Source organism: Hyaena hyaena, unplaced genomic scaffold (assembly GCF_003009895.1).
Source record: "Hyaena hyaena isolate Hyena2069 unplaced genomic scaffold, ASM300989v1 scaffold_308, whole genome shotgun sequence".
Classification (NCBI taxonomy): Eukaryota; Metazoa; Chordata; class Mammalia; order Carnivora; family Hyaenidae; genus Hyaena; species Hyaena hyaena.
In genome coordinates, this window is record NW_024080942.1 from 1079984 (window position 1) to 1106966 (window position 26983).

A 26983-nucleotide genomic window follows, 5' to 3' on the forward strand; every position below is an offset into this window, starting at 1 on the left:
TGCTGGACCGGGCAGCCCGGGGCGGGGGGGGGGGGGGGGAGGGGCTGGCCTATCCCCATGTGCTGCCCTGCCCTGTGGACAGAGCCAGGGAGAGCTCGGAGTGCGCTGCGGGGCAGGGGTCCCGCACCCCTACACTTGCTGCTCTGCCCAAGGGGCCTCTTCTTGCTGACATAGTCTCTGTAAACATGAATTCTGGCTCATACAGAACTTGTTTCCAGAGCGCAGGCATCCGCCGAAATCAGAAATTCTCTTCCGGTGAAGCTGCCCTTGCTGCCTGTCCCCGCAGCAGGCAGCTCAGAAAACGTGAGCCTTTCAATCAAGTTCAACATCCAACCTTCTCCTGTCCCAGCGCAGCTGCTGCGTCCTGCCAGTGAGTGACGCCGGAACAGTTGGGACAAGGTGGGCCCGTCGGGGACTTGGTGCTTCCACCCCAGGTCCCTGTGCGGGGGAGGGGCGGTGAGGAGGGGGAGGGGCAGGCCTTCCTGACAGGCGCCAGCACCTGCGGCCCGCCTGGCGGGTGACCCCTGCTCTGTGGTCCGTGGAAGTGTCCCAGGCTGTAGGTGCCACCGGGATGGGGGAGTTAATCCCCAGCAGCCGGATGAAACCAGAGAGGAGAAGCCCCCAGAAAGACAAGTTGTCCACATTGCTCTGGCTCCCGGAGGGCCTCTGCTCTGCCAGGCAGCGCCGGACTGGCCTGGGGTCCCGGGGTTCTCCCTTGGCAGCCAAGGGCAAACAAGGTCCCCTGGGCTGGTTCAGGCCAAGGAGAACGGGTGTCTCCCCCTTCTGGGTCATAGGCCGCAGCCAGGCTCTGTCAGGCCCTGACTGTTTCCCTGGGCTTGCCCTCACCGGATCACCTGCCCTCACCGGGTCACCTGCCCTCACTGGGGGGTCACCTGCCCTCACTGGGGGGGTCACCTGCCCTCACTGGGTCACCTGCCCTCACTGGGGGGTCACCTGCCCTCACTGGGGGGGTCACCTGCCCTCACCGGGTCACCTGCCCTCACTGGGCGGGGGTCACCTGCCCTCACAGGGGACACTGCCCTAAGGCCAGGGCACGAGTCTCCCTGCCAATGCCTTGCTCTGCCTTTCTTGGTCAGGGGCCCAGGCCGCATGGGGTCTATAGAGGAAAGGGCAGGAGCCGCTGGGACACTGAAGCTGCACTGCTCAGCTCCGGGGCCTGTGTGGAGCCGTCGAGGCTCCTAGAGATGTGCCCGTGCAGCCGCCCCGCATGGGCGGACAGCTGAGCACACACTGGCTGTGCCTTCCTCTGCCTCGGGGAGGCCTGGCGCCAGCGCCTCCAGGTGTCCCCATGGCCAGGGCTGCAGAAAAGTGCCGGCACTTCCAGCAAAGGCTTTGAAGCTGTGGCGGCTGAAGCCGGGGCGTGGGAACCCCTGACGCAGCCGTCGGGTGGCCCTGGGCCTGCGGGGCTCCTGCCGCGTCAGCGTCAGCCCCAGGAGCCTCACATCGGGGCTTCCCTATCCTGGGAGCAGACCCCGCCGCGGTCACCTCCTCCAGGGGCTCCCGGGACCACCCTGCTTGCAGCTCTGCTTGTTCATGCACGTGCGGTCTGTTTTCCATCGGTGGGCAGGCTCTGGGGGTGAGGACCCAGCCTCATTCTCCCGGGGCACTTTAGTATCTACGACAGTCCCCACACAGGTAGATATTCAGGCAGTATTGGTGCCAGGTCTGCCCTGGCAGCTGGACGGAGGGTGACTTGACTCAGGGATGGGGGCCTTGGGGCTGGAGAGTGCAGTGGGCTTGGCGGAGGACAGGACTGTGACACGCGGACGGGACGAGGTGAGGAGGCTGAACTGAGCCATGGGACCCTGAGGAACGGGGTGCAGAGCAGAGCCCCGAAGCTGCTGGGGTCCCAGCGCTTCAAGTGTCATCTACTTGTCCATGGAGGGAGCTTCTGGCCACCCAGCCCCCTGCGCGCTCCAGCCCTGGCGGGGAGGGGGGGGGCGTCACCCAGAGGCCCATCTTGGGGCCCACGGGGCACAGGACTCTACAAGAGCAGCAGCAGCGGAGGGTGCCTGGGCGTCTGCTGCCACCAAGTGGTGGACTGAGTGGTGGCTGGGTGAGAGCACCCCCCCCCCCAGAAGCCCCCTCCCCGCCTCCGCCGGCCACCTGGACTTTGTTGCTTCACTTTCTCCCCCTTAATTAAAAAAACCCAGATTCCTCCCTTTACGAGGAACACTTGATCGTCCCCATTTTCCACGTCAGCAGAGAGGGAAACTGAGGGTCTGAGCTGACCCTTGCCACGGGAGGCGGGAGAGCAGGGGCGGCCCAGGCGATGCGGCCGGTGGGCTGTGCCTGAGGGCGGCTGCCGGGGGCGGGGGGGGGGGGGCCTGGCCTGACCGCACGCCCAGTCCTCCTCCCGGGCCTCTGAGACCCCAACCCTCCGGGGGACCGTGAGGGCTGGGTCCCCCCACGTCCTTCCGCAGCTGGAAATCCGTTCCCTCAGTCCCACCTCGGGTAGAGGAGGGGACCGGCCTCAGTCTCCACAAGTGCTGAGGTCAGAACGCTTTCCTCACTGACAGGGTCCCAAAGGCGACACGGCCTGCGGCCGGGGAGCGGGCGGGGGGAGGGGAGGGGCGAGGGGCGGGGCCTGCGTCGGGGGCGGGGTCCCCGGCCGGCCGCTCACTTCCGCCGGACGCGCGGCTCGGGACAAATGGAGGCGGCGCGGAGGCCGCGGATGGGGTTGCGCCGCCGGAGGCCGTCCTCGGGGGGCGGGTGAGGCCGGGGTCCGGGGGACCGGGGAAGAGGGTGCGGGGTGCTGCGGGCAGGCCAGTGCGTGTTTCCCGGAACCCGACCCGGTCCGCCGCACGCCCGCCCCCTCGGGGCTGTCACCCTCTCCCGAACCCCTCCAGCGCGGGGTGCACCGTCACTCGGTCTCCCCACTTTCCGGAACCTCCTCCCCGCGGCCCCCCCACCCCACTGAGGTCTTCCCGCTCTGCCCTCGCCCTCCCCGCGGGACCCCCGCTAAGGTCTCCCCACTCCCCACCCTCCTGAGGCCCCTCCACCGCGGGGCGCACGCTCGCTAGGTCTCCCCGCTTCACGGAGCCCTCTCCCCGCGGCCCCCCGCGCTGAGGTCTTCCCGCTCTGCGTCCGCCCCGCGCCCCCCCTCACTCCCTCCCCCTCCCGGCTGAGGTCTCCTCTATCGATCCCCCTGCCCTCCCCGCTCCGCGGAGCCCCCTCCCCCACGGGCCCCCTGCGAGGCGCCCCCCACTAAGATCTCGGCTCCCTCAGGGGCGGCGCGGGGCCCCTCCCGGGGGACGGCGGCGAGTGCGCGCTGCCGTGGGCGGAGCTGCTGCGCGCTTGCAGCGCGGATCTGAACCCCGACGGAGAGCTGCCGCCGCTGCCCGCCTTCCCGGGCCCGGTGCGTCGCGGGGACCCCCGGGGCGGCCGGGGGTGTGTGTGCGGGGGGCGGTGTCCCTGGCCGGAGAGGCGCCGGGGCGCCGCTGACGCGGCCCGACGACCCCGTTTGCAGGAGTCCGGGCAGGAGCGCGAGCGCGCCGCGTCTCCCGAGGTGTTCAGCGTGGGCCCCCACACCTTCCCCTGGACGCCCTTCCCACCGGCCCCGAGCGGAGGTGGGGGCCCGGGCTGTTCCTACAAGCTGCTCCTTGGGGCCAGGGAGCGCCCGGGGTCCCCCGCCCGGTCCCCGCACCGACGCCTGGAGCCCGAGCCCCTGGGGACCCCGGGCGCCAGGGAGCAGCGGCAGCAGCAGCGACGGGAGGCGGCGCCGACCCTGCGGAGCTGCCCCATGTGCCAGGTCGACTTCGGCCCCAGGTGAGTGCGCCCGGCCCTGGGCCTCCCTCCCCCTCCGCGGACCCCAGCCCTGTTAGGAAGCCACAGCCGTCGTTTGGGGTAACGAGGGTGCCTGAGCTCAGCTGTGGGCCCTTCAAACAGGAGCTGGTGCGGGCGGAGTGCGCAGCGCGCTGAGTGCACCCGCCGGGGGAGGGGCCGGTCTGGGGGTCCACCCGCCCTACCCCTTGGAGGCCTGTGCACAGGCTGCCGCCTCCCCTGAGCGGACTCCCCAGCGGCAGGGCGCCCACCCTCTTCTCGCAGCTCAGCCTCTGAGCCAGTCCACCTTGAGGTAGGGGACCCGGTGGTGACTGACAGGCTGTGGGGTCACCAGGCAGTTTCCTGTTCAAAGAGTCCGCCAATACCTTCCCAGCGGTAGGTTGGAGGTTTTATACAAGAGGGTGTCTAGAGATGTTTTTGTTCTTTAAAAACTCTATATCTTTTTATTTATTTATTTGTAAGCAAAGGGAATGGCTCCAGTTTTGCTAAGATGTTAATCCTCGAAACACCTAGCTTGTGGGCCATGTGTCACAGAGCCAAGGACACAGATGTGGGGGTCACAGGGGTCGGGATTGTCAAAAGGAGCTCGGGCAGGTGAAGCGATTGGACAGCAGGTTTCAGTAAGTGGACCAGCTCCGGACCTCGGGTGGCTCCGGGGAAGGTGTTCTTAAGTCACGGGCCACGTCCCTGGTCCCCCGGAAGCAAAACCAGCCCAGGACAGTGAAGGCGACGGAGCAAACACCGGTAAACCTTTCATCAAAATAAACAGAAAGGAATTTAGACCTGACCTTTTATTTTTATTTTTTATTAAAAAATTTTTTAAATGTTTATTTTTGAGAGAGACAAAGTGAGAGTAGGGGAGGGGCAGGGAGAGAGGGAGACACAGAATCAAGAGGCTCCAGGCTCTGCACTGACAGCACAGAGCCCTACGGGGGGCTCGAACCCACGAACCGTGAGATCATGACCTGAACCGAAGTTTGATGCTTAACTGACTGAGCCCCCCCGGGCGCCCCTGGACCTGACCTTTTATTCACAGAGATGACATTCCATCCATGCTGTGCTATCCGGGCTTCTCCGGTCTGCGCTTTGTATCACAGCAAGCCTTTGAGAGTCTGGTGTTGGGGTGAGCCCAGCCCCCCGGTGTCTATCTCCTCTCCGAGCCCGCGGTTCTGGCGAGGCCGTGGGTGAAGCCCTGGCGTGAAGCCATGTGCTGGGCGCGGAGGAGGAAGCCCAGCGGCCCACGGGACAGTCCTTGGCTCTGCGAGTGCCAGGCAGTGTGCAAAGAGGTTCCAGGCCCAGCTACTTGCTGTACTGCCTGCGTCTTGTCTGTGCTGACGCCAGGGTTCGGGGATGAGTCGCAAAGCCTGACCGGGTGGCCTGTTCGAACACAGCAGCGAGCACGTTTAAAACGAGTGGTCTTCCTGGTTCATCCCCATTCAGAGAAACCCAGGGGCCGAGGCCCCAGAGGGAAACGGTTTCCTCGGCAGCTGCGGTGGTCAGGGCGCCCTGCTCCCCTCCCATTCCTGGGGGTCCTTTTTGTCCTTGGCACACGCTGGCGTTTCTACACGGTCTCCAAGAAGACTCTCAATGACAGAGACGTTAGAGAAAAGTTCCAGTTTTGAGCTGTTGTGAGCAGTTAATTAAGGCTCGGAGAGCACCTCAGTGTTTCCAAAGTGGGCGGCCGTGCCTTGAAAATGCCTGTGGCTCCTTCCGCCACCTGACGGCAAGGGAGAGGGTCTGGGGACCAGAGCGCAGCCCTCAGCCTGTGGCAGCGACGGGGGAGCACAAACGTCCCAGGTCACTGGAAGCCAAGGCTCGCATCCTTCGTGGGCTGCCCAGGGCAGGAGAGACACTGGCCACGGAGGGCCCGGTGTAGCACGTGGACATGGTAATTAAACCGTCAGATTGCCTTGTGACTTTTCTGGAAAAGTGTTGGCTTTTAGTAATTATCGGGAATGTTTTTTATACAGTACATTTTATTCAAAAAAAATTTTTTTTAAGTAAACTCTACACCCAACGTGGGGTCTTGAATTCATGACTCCCAAGGTCAAAAGTCACGTGCTCTACCGGCACAGCCAGCCGAGCGCCCCACTTGGGAACCTCTCCTGGAGACTGAAGCGTGCACTGCCCTCCGACAGCTGCTGAGCTGGGGCCGGTCCCCGGGGGCTACAGTCCCCTGCGCGGTTGTGGCCAAGCGTGTGCGTTGGGGAGACGGTGCTGCAGGACGAAGTCACTGATGTCCTCAAAGCCTTGGTGCATTCCGGGGAACAGTTTTAGTCTCTGGTACTGGATTTGCCAAACCGGTGTGAGCCCCCATCCCCCGAAGACGTGCCTGCTGCTGAGCCGGGCATGTGTACTTCCTGGTGCCTGTGAGTCACACGCACGGTGGGGAGACGGGTCCCGCAGGCCAGCGCCGTGACCCTGTGGAAACCAGAAGCGGAGGTGTGTCCCGCATGCTCGCTAAGAGCCCTGCTTGCTGGCGTCTCGCCGGCTGCGAGGCCCCTCACGCAGCTGGACTCGGAGCCCCCTCTGAGCCGGAAGCCGGTTGAGGGTCCCCTGTCCTGCAGCTGCGCCAGCTGTCCACACTCTGGGTTTCCGTGTAACAGCGGGGCAGGCCTGACCTGGGACGCGCTGAGGCAGGGACTCTGCAGAGCGGGTTTGGCCGAGACCAAGCTCTTCCACCAGGGGAGGTCCGAGGGGCCCAGAGGGTGCCCTCCCGCCCGAGGGTACCTCCCGGGAACCCCAGGCAAGGTGACCGGGTGCAGACCTTAGAATCCTCTGGCAGCCTTGAAGAGAGCCTGCAGGGGCCCCAGGGCCTTGGGAGCACACTGAGCCGCCCACAGGGCCTGAGACGGCGGCCAGCACGGGCGTGGGCGCCCAGAGCAGCAGTGCGAGCCAGGGCGGTGCTCCGGGGAAGGGCCTTTGCGCTCTGGCTGGCGAACTTGGCCCTGACGGGATGGCCTGAGATGTGGGCAGAGGCAGGGGCCATCTTGGGAGGTCTCAGAGTTGGGAGAAGCCATCTGGGCAGATCACCTCGGAGGCCCTGTCCCACTGGCGTCTCCAGAAAGTCCCACAGGACTCAGGAGGTTGTATGAGGCGGCCGTTGTGTCAGCCGCTGAGACTCAGGGACCCCGACGGGGGAAGCCGTTGGGCCAGACCCATGTCTCGCACTCCGTAAGGCGCAGGTGGGGGCCCCGGCCGCCATGACACATGCCCGGTCCGGGGCAGAGGTTGCGGGTGACGTTCGAGTCCCAACGGGAGGGGTCGTCACCCAGGCTGCCGAGCCCAGGGAGATGTAGGAGGCCGGGCCATGCGGAGCGTGAGGAGGGCTGCGTGAGGCGGGCCTGGTCCGGCTGCGGCCCACAGCAGGGGGCCCAGAGCTGCGGGCAGGCCGGCCACCCGGTAGAGCCCACCCTGCCCTGGACACGGGCGTTGCTTGCGGTCGGGGCTCAGCCCTCCCAGGGCGTGGGCACGAGGAAGGGCCGCCCTTGACCGTGGGGCCAGCGGCTGGCAGTCCTTGCCGAGTCCCTCTCCTGCAGACGGGCATTCAGGCTCCAGCCTGAGCAGTTCGCTGGGAGCCGTGAGGTCCCCAAGCTGAGTCGGGGCCAGAAGCCCCGGGGAGGCTCGTTGGGACACAGGGCTCCCCTGCCCCCCAGCCTCAGCCGTAGGACCTGTGTCACCCTCGAGAACGTGCCTGATGGACCCCCTGACACCCCGTGGCAGGTGCACTGAGCGCCTGGCCCAGAGAAGCTTCCCCGAGGGACGGGACTGGGGAGAGGCCTTTTCTGGTTGGTGCGCCACCCCCCACCCCCTCCCCGGGTTCTGACCGGCTACGGAGACCGGGTTGGGCAGGAAGGTGTGTGCTGGGCACGCTTCCCGCTGCGCGAGTGACCTCTCCTCCCTCTTGCAGGCTGGCCCAGCTGGACATCGACAGCCACCTGGCTCAGTGCCTGGCAGAGAGTGCAGAGGACGTGGTGTGGTGAACCGATGGCCACGTGGGCCCGGCCGGCTGTGGCTCCACGTGCCCGAACCGTGTCCTCTCTGCTCTGAAAGCTGCAGATTAAAAAACGTTTTCTCGTGGACTGATGCTGTAAGTCTGTTCGTATCGAAGTCGAAACATGGGATCTTTTCTCGTTCCCACTTCGTGGAGCGGGGCGCTTTCCTGCCGTCAGAGGTGGGCGGAGCCCCCCACAAGCAAACTGGGCGCGTCCCGAAGTCGGCCACGGCCAGATGGATAGGTGGGGGGCAGCGCGCTCGTCGCCTCTGTGGACTCCACTCACACTGTGTTCCGATTCCCCGGGTGAACTTGTTCCTTACACGGCGCGGGACCACTGCAGGCTGAAGACAGTCACTGCGAGGCACCCTGGACCCCGCTGACCCTGCTGTCCCCTCCGGCAGTAGGCAGGCCTGTCTGCTGGAATGTTCCGCCTCAGCCCTGTGTCGTTCGGGCTTCCAGGACAAGTGGAAGATGGGGCACAAGACTGTCTGTAGGTAGTTTTCCTTCCATTGCTGGCAGCCCGCAGATTCTGGAAAAGCCGGTCTCCGGTGACACCCTCATCCCCACCACAGCCACGTGGCTGCAGAGCCTGGCAGCGGGAACGGATCACACAAGCCGTGAGAGGACCGTGGAGGGACCAGGCGACCGACGCCCCCCTGGAAAGACTACGCGCTGCAGCGCCCCCAGCTGTAGGCGCTTCTGGGAAGGGCAAAACTAGAGACCGTAAAAGGTCACAGGTAGTGGAGGACGGGGGAGGGGCACGGATCGGGGAGGGGACTCTTGGGGCCGTGAAGCCACTTTGCGTGGGCTGAGGTGTTAGATACGTGTCATCAAACGTTCTGTGCAAAGCCACGTGATGGACAATGTGGCACCCTGCAGATAGGGCCGTGTCCCTGCAGCCTCTCGGAGGGGGTGGGGTCCGTGGGGGTCTCTGCAGCTGCCCCGCCACTTTCATGGGAACCTGAAAGTGCTCTAAATAAAGTCTGTTTTTAAAAACCTCTGCTTCCTAGAAACGTCCACTGTTGACAAGAACAATGGCAGCAAGCGTGTTCGCTCCAGCCTGTACTAGATGCGCAGCGTACGGACCGCCCGGCCCGAGGGCGACGGCACGGTCTGCAGGAGGGAGGCCGCCGGCCGCGCAGGTCGCTAACTGCCCAGACCACACGTGGCGGCTCTGGTTTCCACGGAGCAGCAGGACGCACGCCGTACGGGGACCAGAGCTGTCGGCAAACGTGAGGATGGTGGTCTCTGACCCCTGCTGCGACCCGTCCTGCACCTGAGCTGTGATTCGGCCACAAGCAGGACGCTGCACGCATTTGCACGTGAGCAGCCACGCTCGTGCCTGGGATGCGGGCCGTAAAGTGGAACGAATCCAGGACCCCTGCAGACACTGTCCTTGTACCCAGCGTGACAAAGGGCCCCCGTCAGGGTGAAGGGGGCGCTCGAGACGTATCGCCTTCCTGGGCACGCGGGGGCTCTCGCCCTCCCCGGGTGACATCCGCTCGTCCCTGAGCGCTGCTCACCGCTCACAAGTGACCGCATGGCGCTCCAGCGGGAGCTGTGCGATGACGTCACCGCCAGCTGTGACAGACCGAGAAGCTGGCTCCCGGGTCTGCTCCATGGTCCCAGATTTCGGTCTTCGGAGGCACGTCTTCCCAGTTGCAGCTGAGGTGCTGGTTGAGGCACGTCTCCGTGGCCTGTGAGGGCTGCTCTGCCGCAGGGGTGGGGGTGGGGGGAGCTGCGGGTCGGCAGTGCCCGGCCCTGAGCGTGCAGCTGGCCCATCTGGCTGGGGTGAGGGCAGCGCCACGCAGGCGCCCCTTCGTTTCCACCACATCTCCTGCCCGAGATGCGAGCCTGGCCCCCAGGGGTGCGCTGGTGATGGAAGCAGCAGAGAGACCTGCGGCGCGTCCCGCGGGTGGACGAGGAGCCTCCCGCGCTCTGCCTGAGCCACAGAATGTGTTAGAGGTGATTTGCGTTCTTTTAGAAAACCTTCCGTTGCGCGTTCACCCGAGGAGGGGAAGGGCGGCAATGCCACCGGGCCAGTGAGGGAGCAGGAAGCGGCTGTGTCGGGAGTGCGCAGAACAGCGTTCCGCAGGGGTGGCCGCTCGCACACAGATCTGTTCAAACTTCCTAGTTCTGAGCATGACTGTTACCCATACACACAGTTTATCAAAAATGTAACAGGACGTCACGTGGGTGCTGCTTAGTGTTTCCAGGAGTATCTCGTACAGGCTCAGTTTGATTGTCTCACTTTCCCGTGGTCTCTGGAGCTTCGGGGAGCGGCGTTGGAGCGCAGGACCCTGGCCCCTGGCTGGCCGACGCCCCGCTCTGGGCTCCCCGTAGGCCTGCACGTGGAAATACAGGTAAAGGGGCGCCTGGGGGGCTCAGGTCAGGATCTGGCCGCTGGAGGGTTCCGGCCCTGCGTGGGGCTGTGCCTGGAGCTGCTTCCAATCCTGTGCCGCCCTCTCTCTGTGCCCCTCCCCCACTCTCTCAAAAGTAAACGTTAAAAAAAAAAGTTAAAGAAACTACGTGTTACGTGTTAGCGGCAGGAACTTACCGGGATGTCACGTCCCTGCTGGCGCCCCCACCCGCCCACCCACGCGGTATCACCCGCCAGGCTGGGCAGGCGCCCCTCGCAGGAAAAAAGGCACCCAAGGCAGGCTTCGACATCATGGGCACATTTTATTCCTCAGGACGTTACAGGCTAACTCTCCTGGCGGAGCAGGTCAGTTCTGTTTCTGTGGAAAGTGTGCACCTTCGAAATCGTGGGGCAGTTTGTCCCTCGGACACGGTCACCGCGGCTCCTCCGCGGCGCAGGCACAAGAAGCAGGTTCCTCCAGCACGAAGCCGGCCGTGCGGGCCCAGACGCGAGACCCGTCCGCCCCTGTCCGCGGCCTTGGCGGCGAGGGCCCCTCGCTGGCCGCGCCCGGAGCCCCGCGCCCAGCCTGGCATGCATGCGCTGTGGTTAAGGATAGAGTGAAGGGGTCATTCACAGACGTGTCCATGACACAGAAGACGGCCTCACACGGACTCCTCGGTGGACAGCAGTAATGGGTTGATGTACTCAAAACCTTCAAACTCCGACTGGTCGATCCTCTTTATGACGTCCCTGTGGGCAGGGGGGGGGGGGGGGGGCCTTGGGTCAGCCCTGCCCCCGCCCCCCCCAGCACCCCCCTCAGGCCCCGCCCCCTTACTCGTCATCCGGGGTCAGCTGCACCGGCTCGCTGGTGAACTGGGTGTCAAAGTTGTCCAGACCGTACTCGTCGGTTATCTGGGGCTGGAACGGCGGCAGCGCCTGCTTCTTCTCCAACTGGGAAGGACAAGGCGAGGGGTCAGGGCTGTGAACTGTGCGCCTGGTCTCTACCGGATCTGGGTTTTTGCAGGGACTTCCGTCACAGAATGGAACAGGAAGACACCCAGGGCTTAACCTCGCCCTGCGTCTGCCTGCCGGCTCTCCCTTCCCTTGCACACAAGTTCCGGGAAAAAGTATCTGAAGCCAGAAAAGTCCTGACCCGCGTGAAAAACATGCTGGCGGAACCCGGGATTGAGTCTGGTCTTGGGCGGTTTTTGTTTCTTACATCTCGGAACCCTGGTCATAAAGGAGCTGGGACCTGGCAGCGCCGCCGCTGCCCACGCCAGTGCCCGTCCCAGCGGGGCCTTCCTCCCCTCTGATCACAGGGGACGCTCATCAGGCAGGAAGCAGGGCTATCAGGATCCAGACTCTGACTTCCAGCTCACCACGTACGGGGCTGGGACACACCTGTGCCACAGGGCAGAGTGCCCGGGCAGGCGCCACTCAGCGGCATGTCCCCCGGGCGAGGGTGCGGAGGGCCTGCTCGCTCAGTCCCTCGGCTACGCGCCCAGTCTCCCCCCCGCGCCCCCAGGGGTGTGCCCTGCACCTACCTGTGCTGGGCCAGGCGCGTTCCCAAGAACACTCAGCTACAGGCGAGGGAGGAGGGTCCCTGCTCCGGGGATCTGTCGCGAGTTGTCCCCTCCCTCCCGTGTGGCCGCACGTGGAGCCAGCCCTGTGCAGTCCACACCCCGCAGCTCTCAGGGGCTCAGTTCCCCCGGCACGCTGCCCGGCTGGAGGGCCCTTGGCAGGGCTGAGCCCAGGACCCGCCTGCGCGGCCTCCGCTAATCCCCGCGCAAGCCGTGGGCCCGTCCCGGGCACAGCACAAACAGCGGGCACGGGACGTGGGAAGCACGGGCACCCCCTCAGCTCGTGAAGGTCTCGAGGGTGTCGCAGACTGAAGTCCTTCCCGACCCCCCGGGCTTCCCTCCACTGTCTCCTATTCAGTGACAACGGCACCCCCTCAGGCACTGAGGGGCCCCGGGCCCTGCACCCCGCGTTCCTCTCCACGCAGAGCACGGCCTCTGCTGAGGCAGATGTGCACCCGAGAGCAACAGCGGCTGCCCACCAGGCTGTCACTCACTCGGCGGAGCCAAGCTGGGCCCACGTGCCCCCACGTCCCCTAGGGGATCACCCACAGCGGCCTCCGCCCACTGGGGTCTGACTGCATGGACTCTGCTCATAAAAGAGTAACCTCCTCATTTCCATGCCACCAACCCTTTCCCTCTGATCTTGGGAGAAACCTTAAGGGCTGGAGAGGAGACCTGGGCCGCACTGGAGATGGGATGGGATGGGGTTTTCGGCAAGGACACACGGACCACAAGTGACCAGATGCCGCCTTCAGGGGCCAAGGCTGGTGGTCTGGCTGGAGCCCCACGGCGGGGTGGGGGGGAGGTTTCCACGAAGGCCTTCCCTAGTTCGGCGGGTCGGTGCCTACCTGGAGCTGGGGCTGCACTTCGTGCCACCTCAGTCAGGAGGGCGGGAGGGCACTGGGCACCGCCACGGGCTCAGCTAGCCGGCATGTGGGCCACTGACACAGTGTGGCCTCCAGGGGTTCTATGGGTGCAGGGGTGGGGGTGGGGAGGCCGGCCTGAGAGCGGGAAGGTGCCATCCCTAACCGTAGCCTGGTGGCGGCTCGCTCCTCTAGTGTGTCCCAAGCTGGACAGATAATAGGGACCAGCCCGAATGGAGACACCCCCCCCCCGTGCCGCTGAAGCAATCAAAGGCAGTTTCCTTTTTTAAGTAACCTCTATGCCCAACGTGGGCTTGAACTCACAACCCTGAGATCAAGAGTCGCTCGCTCCACCGACTGAGCCGGCCAGGCACCCCTCAAAGTCAGCTTCCTGGTTAAAAAGCGCGCGTGCTCTGAATACTGTTCTAAGTATTTGTGTCTAATGACGCCGAGGAAGAGGGGGCTGGATTCTGTTTTGAAGCAGCCCAGCCTGGACAGGGCTGCGTGTGGCAGGCGGGCGTCCTGGGAATGGGGATGGCCCTTCTCCCCACAAAGGCACAGACGGCCGTCCTCTGGGTGGAAGGTGACAGTGACCAGGTGAAGCGGATGGGAGCTGCTCTGCCCACAGGGGTGGGCACCATCCTCGGTGCCGGCCGCGGGGCCACCACCACAGCGGGGGGTTGGGGGGCACGACACCACCCCAGAGCAGGGCTTCCACCTGATCGAGTTCAAGCTCAGGTTCCAGCTCCATTTCAACATGCACTTAATTAGTGAGCTAATCTCCTTTTCCTCAGAGGAACATATTTTAAAGGTTACATTTTAGTAACTTGCAACCATCTATGTATTTCAAAACCAAAATGGCTCAATTTCCCTTTAGTACCGGGAACCCCGGCACAGAGCTAGGAAGGGCCTGCTCTGCTGCTAGCAGCACCCCAGGATGGGGACACGAAGGGCAGCCCCCGAAAGCCAACTACAAGAGCGGAGAAGACGCCCTCTCTGGGCTGGCTCCCACCACTGCATTTAGCACAGAATTGACCAGGTGCTGTGGTCACGGATCAACGACGTCCCCAACTGGACCCCAGGCGGTACAGCGTGTGCTAGGGGACTCCCAGGCGGGGCTTCTCCCAGAACTACCTAGGACCACTGTCGTCAGGGGCTTATCATGGCCCCACACGGCCCCTGTCAATCATAGGTGAACAGGTGAGTTTCCGAATCACTTCCGGGGCCCAGACCCTGATGACACACAGCATGCCCTTCACCTCCATCCCTGCCTTGGGGGTGAGGTGGGGTGGGAAAGGGTCTTTTATGCTTTACCAGGTCCCAGTCGATGCTGCGGAAGAACGCGTGAGACTTGATATCGGAAAATCCAGTCTGTGGCCGGCAGCCGAGCCTCTCTTTGGGGTCCTAGGGGTCAGAGTTCAAATAAGGACATATCAGCACGCAGCAAAGAAGCCCCAGGTCACAGCAGGAGGAAAACCGGCTTTCCTTCCCTCCGTGATAGCCAGAGCTTCCTCGAATCATCTCCAGCCAGTCTTAACCAGCCAGGTGATGAGCAGACATTCCCTTCACTCAAAATTCTCCCCCCAACATGTAGGGTTCATTAAATTTCTCTCTGGTATAATTTCTCATCCTTATGTCTTGGCAAGCATGACTAAAAACTGATGATTCACGGGACAGAGATCAAATGAGGAGGTGGAAGGAGGTGAAGATTCCACCCCCCGCAGGTGTCCCGCAGCTGACCCTGGAAACAAATGCCTGCGGGGCCCCGTCAGCCCCAGCCGGGATGGGACGTCAGGGCAGCCACAGTGTACCTTGTTTAAAAATCCTTTCAAGACGTGGGAGGCTTTCACCGAGAGGAATCGGGGGATCCGGATGGGCTTCTCCAGGATTACTGCAACGATTGGGGCCCCGGTGAGGAGTCTGGGCCCTTCCAGACACTCCGCACTGTGTTTGCTCTGCCCAGCCACCCGGGAGCTGGGTGGTCTGCAGGGCTCTCCAAACCCGTTCTGAGCAAGAATGTCCAGGGCGCTCTTAGGGCCCTGGCCCCTCTTCCCTCCATCCAGCAGGGTCTCTCGCCCACAGAGGGTTCCCCCCCCCCCACCATGCTCACATAGTCACACACGCTCAGGATCACACAGGACCCCAAGAGCATCATCACAAACGTGGGCGCCTCTGCATGTGGCCACCAGAGGGCGCTGTGGGGACCCATCCCAAGGGCAGGTGTTCTGCACTCTGGATGCCCTCTGGCTGGGACCCTAACCCGGCCCGGCCCACCCAGGCCTCCAGGGCGCACACCGCACACAGGGCAGGGGCAGGGAGGAGTCTGGGCTAAAGCAGGGCAGGCTGTGTTTCCTGGTGGTGCTCCCGCTTCCCACCCCAGCCTCTGCCTCCCCGAGAGCCAGTCTGCAAGGAAGTGTCTTCCGTGGCACTGCAGGCACCAGCTGGGACCCTTCCATCCATAACCCCCCAAAGCGGAAACACCTGCTCGGGGAGGCGGGGACAGACCCGCACGCACGGCCTGGGGGAGGCACCTGAACTGAACCCCGGGGAGACGGCCAGCGGCCCACGTACCTTGAAAAAGGTAGTCCTCTGTGTTCATGTCGGGGTTGTCGGTGATGATGTCAAAGGGGGAGCGCCCGGCCATCATTTCAAACATCAGGACGCCCAGTGCCCACCAGTCCACGCTGAACCCTGCAGGCACGGCAGAGGCCCGGCACGCGGGCAGTCGGCAGGGGCACGGCTGCAGGCTGGGTGTGCTCCAGCCGCAACTTCTCACCGGAGGCCTGGCCTCCCCCCTGCCCACCCTCGTGGGGTCCCGGTCTCTTTTTCTTCCCCCTTAATTGTTTACAAAGCTGTTTTCATATCAGGGCCATTAACTCTATACCTGCCACTTCGCTGGTTTTCCAGATTGTCATTTGGCCCTTTAATCCTGCATGTGGCCCCTTCGACCACAACAGACACGTAAAACTGAGTGTGCCTGATGGGCAAACGTCCTTTTCATTCTCCTTCGGTTCACCTGAGCTTGAAAAATTCCCTTCTCTGAGACTGCAAAACTCGGGGGCACCTGGGTGGTTCAGTCATTTAAGTGTCTCATTCTTGAGTTCAGCTCAGGTCCTGATCTCACAGTTTGTGAGTTCAAGCCCCACATAGGGCTCTGTGCTGACAGTGGGAAGCCTATCTGGGATTCTTTCTCAAAAAAACAAAAAAAACCCGTTTCCCACATTTTTCTATATTCACGGTTTCAGTTAATCTGTCAGGGTTAACGATTTTACTGCACAGGATGGCGGGAGTGGGAGAGCCTGGCTTCAGTTGTGCCCGCAGCCCCTGCACTGTCCGGACAGCAGCCCCCATCCCGTCCAGGATCCCGTCCCGGGCCAGCTTCAGACTCTCCAACCTGGTCTGTCCATCTGCTGGCTCTCCTTCCCCGTCGTCTGGCTACTCAGAGCTTCAGTTATAGCAGTCTCCTGAGCACCTCCTCCCCCAGAGCACAAGTGACCTACCCACCCAGCCAGCCCCAATTTTCATGGCAAAGAAAATGTTTAAAAATACTCGATGGGGCGCCTGGGTGGCTCAGTCGGTTGGGCGGCTGACTTCAGCTCAGGTCATGATCTCGCGGTTCGTGGGTTCAAACCCCGCGTCGGGCTCTGTGCTGACAGCTCAGAGCCCAGAGCTGCTTCAGATTCTGTGTCTCCCTCTCTCTCTGACCCTCCCCTGCTCACGCTGTCGATCTCTCTCAGAAATAAAACATTTAAAAAAATGTAAAAATACTTGATGATGTATTTGTGAGACACTCCACTGGAAACACTAGGATAAAGAGTGTGGGTGTGCACATGTGTGCAAACATGCACCAACACACACCACACACAAACATGCATCACACATGTGAGCCCTCCACATGCACCACACGTCCCAATGCGCACACACACACAGGTGCACACACACACATGCACACACACAGGTGCGCACACACACAGGTGCACACACACAGGTGCACACACACACACAGGTGCACACAGTGTCATCTCATTTTCACCTCAAGCCCAGAGAGGAAGAGGCACAGACAGCCTTCTGCTGACGGCAGGGGCTACTGGGTAACCCGCACCCGCTGGCTCCGCTAACGCCTGTGTCCCCCGCTGACACCAACCGGGGCCCCAGACCCAGGGGTTGTGTTGGCTTCATGGGGCTTTTCCTCCTTCCCAACCCCTTGGGGCTCCTTGACAAAAAGGAATCCCATGCAGAGTCCTCCACCAGGGACACTTGAGTGGACACCAGGACACGCAGGGGCCACGCGGGTTCACGTGAGGGCAGAGGCCAGACGCTGACAGGCCGGGACGAAGTGAGGGCTGTGCTTTAGATGTAATTTGGTCAGTAAAGCTCTCCTTTAGGACCCTTGGCAGCGTCAGCCCCAGCAGGCCCGCCTGGCCCTCCGCATCGTGCATCGTGCCTGCATCCCGAAGGCTCTGGTGTCCCTTGCAGCGGCGGGGGACAGGGCTCGTCCACGCCCACCAGCTGAGTGCCTGTGACCAGCGCCTCCCCCACCGCCCGCAAGCCCCGCCCCAGGCCCCGCCCCCACAGCCTTGCCCCGGAGCCCCGCCCCACGGTCGGGCTCACCATACTCCTCTCCCCGCAGGATCTCCGGGGCGATGTAGTTCGGGGTTCCGCAGAACGTGCTGGTGGTGTCGCCAGGGCCCAGGCCTTCCTGTGGGGACACAGTCCGTTACCAGAGAGGAAGAAAAGCGTCTGAGGTTGGTTAGAGAAGGAGGCGCCTCGCCTGGGCCCCTGTGGGCTGCGGTGACCCCGAGGTCAGCACCTCTGACCCTGCGGGGGTGAGACGGTCAAGGCGCTGTGCCGACCGTGAACCCCGGGCCAGGTGGGGCGGCCTGGGGGCCAGGTGCTCGCCTTGCACATGCCGTAGTCCGTTAACTTGATGTGGCCGTCCGCGTCGAGAAGGACGTTGTCCAGCTTCAGGTCCCGGTAGATGATCCCTCTCTCGTGCAAGAAGTTGAGCGCAATACAGATCTCAGCGGCGTAGAATCTGGGGAGCACAGAGCAAACTCAACAAGGCGCCGCGGCGAGAGGCCCGTGTGCAGACAGCAGGAGCTGGGGGTACCCCGGCCGCCCTGGCGCCCTCGTGCTCACCAGCACGTGGGGCCAGTGAGACCGCCAGAGGCGCTCAGCGTCCCAGACGTCAGGGGAGAGCAAATCAGGACCACGGCACCCACGCTCGGACGGCCACTCTCAGAGACACAGACAGAAAGTAAGCAATGTTGGCGAGGATGTGGAGAGTGGACTGCGTGAACGCGGCTGGTGGGAACGTAAACTGGCCGGGGCAGCACGGAGGGTCCTCAGTAGGTTCAACAATGAAACACCGTGCAGGGTCCCAAAGGGCTATCTGCACAACCCCGTTCGTAACTGCATTATTCGCCGTAGCCAAAGGTGGAAGCAATGTCGGACAGGTGGGTAAGCAAAACGTGGCCCCTCCATCCACGGGGATGTTTGTGAGCCTGCTACGATAATGAAGACTGAGGCCATCAGCCAGCCCTCAAAGGACACATGCCAGGATTCCACTCACAGGGTCCCTCGGGGGGACTGGGCAAGGACTGGGGGGGCAGCGTTTCCCAAGGCAGAGCATCAGTTTGGGAAGACGGAAAGTTCCAGAGACGATGGTGAAGATGACCGCCCGAGTGTGTGAATGTGCCTAATGCCCCCGGGCTGTGCACTTACAATGGCTAGAATAGTGACTTTTAAGTTACATACCTTTCACAACTAAAGAAAGAAAACATGAGGTGCCTGGGTGGCTCAGTAGGTTAAGCATGTGACTCGATCTCTGCTCAGGTCCTGATCTCATGGTTCGTGAGTTCAAGCCCCATGTCAGGCTCTGCACTGACAGCACAGAACCTGCTTGGGATTCTCTCTCTCCCTCTCTCTGCCCCTCCCCCACTCTCAAAATAGATAAATAAACTTTAAGAAAATAAAAAAGAAAATACTACTGTGTGAGGAGTGTGTGATTCCTGATTTAGTACCTGCCTTTCTCTGGAAAGGATGTGAGGTGACTCAAAACACTGCATGGAACTGATTTGAGAGAGGCAATGAGGAGCAGGGGAACATGGAAAACAGGAAGGAGGTGGAAAAGAAATTCACACTTGAGGCCAAGGCTGCAGAGGGCCGGGGGGGAGGGGGCTGGTGGCCCTGAGAGTCACTGTCACTTGACAGAAACGGGTTATTATCCTCCGAGAGCCAACACCCTGCATCTGTGAACCAGAACCAGAAGCAGCAGCCACGATGCCCACTCGGGTGAGTTCACAGCAAGAGAGTGGCCCCCCCACCCCATTTTGGAAACAAGGAAAATGGAAGAACCGCTGTGGGCGCCCGCCCGCCCAGGAAGCGCCCACCTCTCTGGGTGACGTGCCGGCCTGCTGTGGAGCCTGACGCTCGCAGGGGACAGTGACGCCTTCTTTGCCGTGCCCCCCAGCTCCCTTCCGGCCGGGCCGCACCCCCACCCCCAACCCTCCAATTACCTGGCGTGCTCCTCTGGAAGCTTCCTCTGTCTCTGCATGTGGAACATGAGGTCCCCGCCATTGACATACTCTATGACCAGGAACAGCCTGAAGGGACACGGAGGGTGGTTGGGATTGAGACCCCCGTGGTGGACCGTGCGGACCTAACTAGGGGGTTCAGTGTGGGGAGGCCCCATCACCAGGGACGGCTGAGCCTGCCCGAGGGCACGGGGCCCAGGGAGGGAGGCCCGGGGTCGCCTGGCCCCTCCCGGGCCGGTGAGGAATGAGGCTCAGAATGAAGAGTTGGGCTCTGAGCCTGGGTCACTGGGCACCGTCCGGGGGGATGTCCAGGCCCTGCCTGTGGGCAGGTGTTCTCAGTTCCAGTCCTGACATGGGAAAAGTGCCAGAGAGCACCGTGACAATCCCATTCAGCCGCTGGGATGGCCGGGATGTCCCCCAGCACAGGAGCAGAGCTCTCCCCCACGGAGCCAGCCTTCGGGTAAAGGAGGTGAAAACATGGCCGGGGCAGGTGTCCCCAGAGAGCAGAGGCAGGACATGGAGGCAGAGGGCACCAGGAGAGCGGGTGTGCGCACGGGCCAGGGGAGGGGGTGACGACCTCTGGCGAGTGACTGCTGTGGCCAGAGTCTGGGTGGACCCCAGGGAGGCACAAGCCGGTGCCCCGTTGCCGGGCGGGAGCCCAGGAGGTTTGGATCGGGGCAGGTGGTGAGCAGGCACCGAGGACAGCGGGTGAGGCTGACGGGGGCTGGACACCGACTGACAGACCCCTGTCTGTCACACCTGCAGGGGTGACTTGGGGGCAAGGAGAAGGCCTGTGGGGGGGGCAGCTGGGCCAGGGAGGCTGGTGTGGCCCTAAGACCACACGCTGTCCCGTCTCCCAAGTGACTCCTTCTGTGTGCCATCGTTCTTCAGTTCATGAAGATGCCATTTTTGAAATGAAAGTCATGCACAGTCTTCGAGAAACACTGTGTTGAGGACAGCTCATGGCTCCGCGGGTGCGGGGTGGGGTGCTGCGCCCACACGGCGGGAGAAGACGGGCTTCAGGCCCCCTACGGTGCTGGTTCTGAGACGCGTTTACACGAGCCACAGCCCGAAATCTGTAAACCCGCAGATGGAAAAGGGCCTGGACGAGCAGCCGCAGCCCACCCGCCAGTGGGGAGCAAGCCTCAGCCCTTGCTCTGCTCCCCAGCCTCCAAAAGAAGCATCTGGAAGGGTGCAGAGAAACCCTGGCCTCCCCAGGGGAGACTGTGAAGCTCCGCCCACCCAGCACAAAGCCACACCCACTCACATGTGTCTTGTGGCGTTCAGGTCACAGCAGAGAGAGACCGTTTACCATCTGGCTCTGACAGTTTGCACACACAGGCCACCAGGAGGGAAGTGTGGCAAAGGTCACCGTGGGAAGAGACCTCGGACCTCTAACCCCGGGGATGACTTCAAAGCGGCAGACGGAGATTTTCCACAGCGACCAGGAATCACGTCCCCAGGCTCCCTTGCAGGGATGCTCACCCCAGCGCGGTGCTCACCCGAAACACTGCTCCGGCCCGGGCCACCTACCTGCCCAGCATCAGGTGATGCTGCCTTCCCGTAACGGGGACAAGCCAGCACCACCACCAGAGAGAACAGTACACTCATTCTGGGAAAGTATCAGAGCCTTAAGGAGCCCAGAGATGAAGGGGACATTTGAAAACGTAGAAGTGGAAGCAAAGGTAGTTTCCTTTCTCCATCCAGAGAAAAGTCGTGGGCTCTGAGGGCCACTGAGGGCTCTGATGGAGCCAGGCCGGGCTGTCTGTGGCCACCACCTGCAGTCTGTGGTCAGGGGGTAATTCCCGGATCAAAGGACTGTTTCAGTTTGCCAAACCCGATCAAGCCCCAGTCACAGTGGAAGAGGATCTCGGCTTTCTCTGCGGAGGCAGTGTCAGACCTATGGTTTTGGGGTATTTTTCCCCTTTTTTGGTCTCCAGATAACCCGTAAGCCTGCTTTTGACGTTTCCTCAGAGCAAAGCTGCACCAGATACGTGGCACCAATTCCCCCTGATGGTGAGGCCCCGTTGACTCGGAGCCGGCTGCCATGGCCGAGTGCCACAGGTGAACAGAGGCGCGGATGAGGTGCGGCCTCCTGTCTACAGACGTCCTAACTGCATGTCTGAAAACGCAGGAGAGCTACCTCCCGGCTCACGAAGCACCGAGAGCAAAGCTTACGCGGGAGCCGTGCGTGCGGCCGGCCAGACCTCGCACGGGAACGAGAGATGAGCTCAGGACAAACATTCGGCCAGGGACTGACGATACCGCACGGAGAAAACTTCACCCACATCAAAAAGTAAACAACAAAAAGGAAAAAATAAGCAGCGACAGTGTGACGATAATCCAGGGCGCTGGGTGTCCGCCAGGTTGTCTCCCTCTGGGCGCGTGTCTGCATTTTTAAGATTGCAAGGGGGTGCCTGGCGGGCTCAGTCAGGAGAGCTCTTGATCTCGGTCGTGAGCTCGAGCCCCACGTGGAGACTGCTTTAAATAACTAAATATAGAAATAAAAATGCGGGGCACCTGGGTGGCTTAGTCGGTTAAGCGTCCGACTTTCGCTCAGGTCATGATCTCGCGGTTCGTGGGTTCGAGCCCCGCATCAGGCTCTGTGCTGACTGCCAGCTCAGAGCCTGGAGCCTGTTTCAGTCTGTGACTCCCTCTCTCTCTGACCCTCCCCTGCTCACGCTGTCTCTCTCTCTCTCTCTCCTAGAAATAAATAAAACATTTAAAAAAATAAATAAATAAAAAATAAAAATGCATAAAGCTTCTAAAAGAAGCTATTCTCTGTGCCTTCTGAGGTCGCAGTTCAGGTCTGTGCTGACAGTTTCCTGGACACATGGAGCCCTGGGATCGTCTGAGCCCGAGTGAGGCCTGTCCTGGGCGACGATGACATGGCAGCGTGCCCACCCTCATCCGCTTCGGGTCCCCAGCTCCTAAGGGGACAGTCCCAGGATGCCGTGGAGCATGGCCCACACCCCAGAGGGGTAACGCGCCTATGCCCACCTTGTCCTGGCCCCAGGTCGCTTCTGGATGAAGAAGACACAGCCACCCGCTTGCATCAAGAGTGGTGTGAGGTCCCTGGCGGCTGGAGGGCTTGGCCCCGAGGGCCCCTCACCGCCCAGGGCTTTGACATGACCTACTGACGCTGTCCGCGACCAGCGCCGTCCCCCCCACCCCCGGCTTGTGGAGGTATAGCGGAGCCCCCAAGACGGAGGGACCCTCTCTCCCCACGGCGGCTGCCTGCTGCTGGTCCACGGCCCTGGCGGCACTGCCCTGCGAGCTGAAGGGCCCGGAACACGCACCCCGCCACGTGGCGCCCGCTCCCTGTGTCCTAGGCTCACATTAAATCACGACTCTGACGAATGTGCTGTATTTTGAATGTGCAGTGACTCATGTGCTGACAGGGGAGGTGCCCGTGCTGCTGCCGTGCTCACGGCCTCCCTCTGCTAAGCACAGGCCCCAGGCAGCCCGGTCCCCCCCACCCCCAGCCCGCCCGGCTTTGCCTCTGCTCAGCCGCCTCTCAGCCCGCCCACCACCCCCGGCCCCACCGTGCGCCCTACCACCCACTGCACGTGTGTTCGCTGCCGCCCCCAGAGGCCCCAGCGCCCCCCGGCTCCCTGCGCCCCCAGTGCCCCCAGCGCCCCCCGGCTCCCTGCGCCCCCAGTGCCCCCAGCGCCCCCCCGGCTCCCTGCGCCCCCAGAGGCCCCAGCGCCCCCCGGCTCCCTGCGCCCCCAGAGGCCCCAGCGCCCCCCGGCTCCCTGCGCCCCCAGTGCCCCCAGCGCCCCCCCGGCTCCCTGCACCCCCAGAGGCCCCAGCGCCCCCCGGCTCCCTGCGCCCCCAGAGGCCCCAGCGCCCCCCGGCTCCCTGCGCCCCCAGTGCCCCCAGCGCCCCCCCGGCTCCCTGCACAGACCTTCACTTCCACCGCCAGAAGCTCCACCTCGGGGCTGCTTGCGGATTCTTGCCTGCACTGGGCGGCCTGCTCCATCCTCAGCTTGGCTCTGAGGCTTCCTTCCAGGCCTCCGCGTGCCCAGAGGGTCGTTGCCCATGCCCTGACCCCACACTGCTAACCCTCCCAGGGGCTGGGTGTCAGGTTTCCCCAGCAGAACACCACCTTGCTGAGATCTGCCATGGCCTCAGTTTCCCCGGGGCCAAAATGGTTGTGGACAGCTTCGGGACGGCCCCTCACATCTCCCAGTCTCTTTCTGCTCCTTCCTGACAGCACCTTGCCTGGGACACGTCCCTGCTGCCTGTCCCACATGAGGTGCTGGGGCTGAGGTATGGCCCCTCCTCGCCCCTGCTCTCAGGGCCTTCCCGGCCGGCACTCGTACACCGCGATCCCTCCTTGCGCCAGGGCCATTACAGAGTCCCAGCTGATGTCTATCAGAGCTGCAGGCAACTCTTTGAGTGCAATTTATAAAGAAGACACAGAATAGCACTGGCTAAGTGGCATTTAATATCTACACACCACTTTGAACCAAGAGCAATTCATTCGAGGGTCTAAGTCGGCAGAGAGCGCAAGGCTCTTTCGTAAACAAACAAGGCTATTTTCCAGCGAGCGCACCTTCTACAAGGAGTGAGGGTGTGGCGATAAACCGAGGCACAGGGAACAGCGAGTTAACTGCAAATAGTTCAATGGCAGCTTGCTCATCTGAGACCCGAGATAATGTGAAGTGAGAATGTCCCCAAATTACAACTAAATGGGGGGGTTACTAAAAATAGTCACTTTAGCCCATTTTTCCTGGAACAGCTCAAACAGAAGCAGTTCCTGTTGAGGCAATTTTGCAGTTAATTTTGCCGCTGTCAGGAAGATGGGCCGTCTACGCAGCCCCGAGTATGGTCGCTCCACGACGCAGGTGTTCATTTTGTATTAAAACACCACCGTGCTTGCTTCGCGCATGCGCGGTGATATAAACGCCGAGCTGTAAACCTCGGGGCCCGCGCAGCCGCGAGCAGCCGTGGCCGGCCAGAGCGGGCACAGGATTTGAGGGGGGAAAAGAAACCCTTCTGTCTCCCCATCCCGAGACCCTGCAAGCGGCTGCCCCGGGCGCCAGCCACTGCTCTGGCGGCTCGTCGGCCCGCGGTGTCTGCGGGCACTGCTGTCCCCAAGGGTCCTGTCCCCGCGGCCGCCCCCACCCTGCGTGTGGCCGCAGCACGTTTCCGACTTCAGTCCCTGTGGGGGTCCTGCTGGTGGGAGGGTTTGTGGGCACAGTGCTAACAGCCACCCGACCACGATGGGGACGCTGCTGGTCCCTTGGGGACCCAACACGCCGGCGGTGCTTCTGTTCAAAGACACGGCGCCCATATGGCAAGAGGCCGTCCCAGTGGCCCACGTCCACGCACAGGCGGCCACGAGCTGGGCCTGCGTCAACGGTTCAACGTCTTACTAATCCCGCAGCAGCCCTGTTCCCAAAGGACCCTGGGGCACAGGGAGGTGACCCTGTGCGAGGTGACAGCGGGGCTGTGCTCCGGGCCTCGGGCACGCAGCCGTCAGGAAACCCCAGGGCCCTGTGCACACGTCCTCGCAGGCTTTCTGGCCCCCTGGGTCTTGCGGTGTCTCGAAGAGACTTCCCAGCTCTGTAAGCGGCTTTGTCAACGCAGACCTGAGGGGAAGCCCGTCTGCCGGAAGGCACCCCCGGCCCTCAGTGAGTCACATCTCCACTGTGCGGGACCTTGAGCTCTCCTCTGAGCTGGCTGTGACATCTGTAACCCTCACTGATGTGTGAGTCGCGTGAAGTGTGACACACTTCACTTGATCCTTACACCGAGGACTTGATTGTACCCTTAAAAAATAGGCTTTACACTCCACACCTGCCTGTGAGGTGTCAGGTATTAACCAAGTGCTCAGGGTACAAAACCACCCAGCACCCGTACTCTCCCGGAGCCCACAGCCAGTCAGGAGACAGGCACATAACACGGCCCAGGGCAGATGGCCAGGACAGACGGCCAGGTGTTTGGTGCTTCCAGACAGACTAACAGATCCTGTGAAAATGAGAGACAAACTCGCCGTGCACGTTAATTATTCCTGCGATCTGCCCGCCCCGCCTCGTGAACACTGTAAACAGATCTTCTAAATGTCAGTTTGAAAAGCGCTGTTGCAGTGGTGGTGTCACAGGGTCACAGAGAAACACCGAACAGACCAGTGGCACACCTGGGCAAGTGACCCACAGGCCACCACGGGGGGCAGAGAGGGCTGTGCTCCAGGCAACAAAACTGGGAATGAGGCTGAAAGTCTGGCTCCCACACCCCCATCCCCGTGGTCCATACAGTGGAAGCAACCAAAACACGAGTATTCTGCAATCGCGCCCTTCAGGAAGGATACGTTTGGGATGGGCTGTCTGCCCCGGGCGTATTCCATAATTCCCAGAGCCAGTGCGCAATGGAAGCATGGAGAGAATGTACCAGAACACAACACAGGGAATCTGTGACAGCCAGGCCTTTCAGGAAGCTCTGGGGCAGGAGGGGAGGCGGGAGGGACAGGGCGGAGCCCGCGCCACACGGCAGAAGCGACTGGGAAAGTGCCCGCGGGGCTTCGAAGCGGGAGAAAGACACTGGATCTGCGCCTGCACAACACGGCTGAGCTGTGACGTGGGGGAACAGAGGCCGGGGGCCCCGGGGCCGTGGCCAGGGAGGAATCTGGGACACACTGAGGAGGTGGGATCAGTGAGACCCAGGGAGGGAACAAGGACAGATTTGGGGGCCAGGTCATTTATTCCAGGTGCCTCGGACACACTGGTGGCAGCCAGTACGGGTGGGCAGGGGACTGAGGGTCAGGAGGGAGGTGCGGGGGGCCGTGGGGCCGTACACGTCACTGGCCTGATTTACAGCCGGGCGAGTTCCCACGAGCACGACACTGCTGTCCTCAGAAAGGCCTGCTGGCAAGGCTGGCCCTCGGCTGGGGTCTAGGACCTCGCCTGGTGGCAGCTCCCTCCCCCCACACAAAACCTCCTGGAGCGGGGAGGGCGCCCTCCCCACCCGGCCCTGCTCTCTGCTGAGGACCTGGCCGGGCTCTGCTCCGCGCAGGCGGGGGCGCCCACGGGTCAGCCCCCAGTACAAACCCCAAGCTGCCGCAGTTGCTTGCTGGATGACGTGTGTCCTCTGTGACTCGCTCTTGGAATCTCCCGCCTGCTTTTCTCCTGACTGGGCCCCAGACGTCTCTCTCCTTTGCCAGTTTTGCTTTTTACCTTTCACAGCAAGAAACCTCCACCTCGAGTCCTACTACGTGCTGGTCCCATGAGCTCTCCTGCTAAATCACTGAACCTGGGGGTGGTCTTGAAGACCCTGACACAAAATGTAGCCAATGATTTTTCAAATAAACAAACAGGTTGAGTTCAAGTCAAGTGGCTGAAAATAATTCTAAATATATACTATCCTAGACCAGTAGTTTTCAAGTCTTTTAATTTATTAATTTTTTTTTCTTTGGAGAGCGAGTGAGCACGAGCAGCGTAGGGGCAGAGGGAGAGGGAGAACCTTAAGCAGGCTCCATCCCAGCGTGGAGCCCAACGCGGGGCTCGATCTCAGGACCGTGAGATCGTGACCAGAGCTGAAATCAAGAGTCAGATGCTCAACCAACTGAGCCACCTAGACCTTTTAAAACAGTACGACTCCTATAAGTAAGTTTATAAGTGGCATATATTTATTTATTCTGCTTATCGGTAAGATCTAGAAGCACATGGGGCCCCTGGGTGGCTTAGTCGGTTAAGCGTCCGGCTTTCACTTGGGTCATGATCTCGCGGTTCGTGGGTTCGAGCCCCGCATCGGGCTCTGTGCTGACTGCCAGCTCAGAGCCTGGAGCCTATTTCAGAGTCTGTATCTCCCTCTCTCTCTGACCCTCCCCTGCTCATGCTCTC

The 26983-nt window shown here is 62.1% G+C and overlaps 2 protein-coding genes across 2 annotated transcripts in view; one reads left to right on the plus strand and one right to left on the minus strand.

Annotated features, from left to right (window-relative positions):
* Positions 1-2662: 2662 nt before the first annotated feature.
* Positions 2663-8797, plus strand: FAAP20 (FA core complex associated protein 20). The gene is made up of 4 exons (XM_039248418.1): positions 2663-2733; positions 3250-3379; positions 3491-3789; positions 7715-8797. Exons 1-4 carry the CDS (start codon positions 2672-2674, stop codon positions 7785-7787), a joined length of 564 nt encoding a protein of 187 aa, XP_039104349.1. The 5' UTR covers positions 2663-2671; the 3' UTR covers positions 7788-8797.
* Positions 8798-10463: 1666 nt separating this feature from the next.
* The window catches only part of PRKCZ (protein kinase C zeta), an 88508-nt gene continuing 71988 nt past the window's right edge, over positions 10464-26983 (minus strand). Inside the window, exons 11-20 of the mRNA XM_039248296.1 lie at positions 26043-26078; positions 24806-24811; positions 19122-19208; positions 17503-17638; positions 17215-17302; positions 15175-15294; positions 14415-14494; positions 13918-14007; positions 10996-11111; positions 10464-10910 (exon numbers count right to left, since the gene is read on the minus strand). Of these exons, the coding sequence (XP_039104227.1) occupies positions 10823-10910; positions 10996-11111; positions 13918-14007; positions 14415-14494; positions 15175-15294; positions 17215-17302; positions 17503-17638; positions 19122-19208; positions 24806-24811; positions 26043-26078 (847 nt within the window). The 3' untranslated portion in view covers positions 10464-10822. The remainder of the gene's footprint in view (positions 10911-10995; positions 11112-13917; positions 14008-14414; positions 14495-15174; positions 15295-17214; positions 17303-17502; positions 17639-19121; positions 19209-24805; positions 24812-26042; positions 26079-26983) is intronic.

Bases quoted from the DNA above. Each gene is read 5' to 3' on its own strand.
- FAAP20 (XM_039248418.1), top strand. From the start codon at position 2,672: ATGGAGGCGGCGCGGAGGCCGCGGATGGGGTTGCGCCGCCGGAGGCCG. The intron at 2,734-3,249 runs GTGAGGCCGGGG...CGGCTCCCTCAG, and splicing joins AGGCCGTCCTCGGGGGGCGG to GGGCGGCGCGGGGCCCCTCC. The intron at 3,380-3,490 runs GTGCGTCGCGGG...CCCCGTTTGCAG, and splicing joins TGCCCGCCTTCCCGGGCCCG to GAGTCCGGGCAGGAGCGCGA.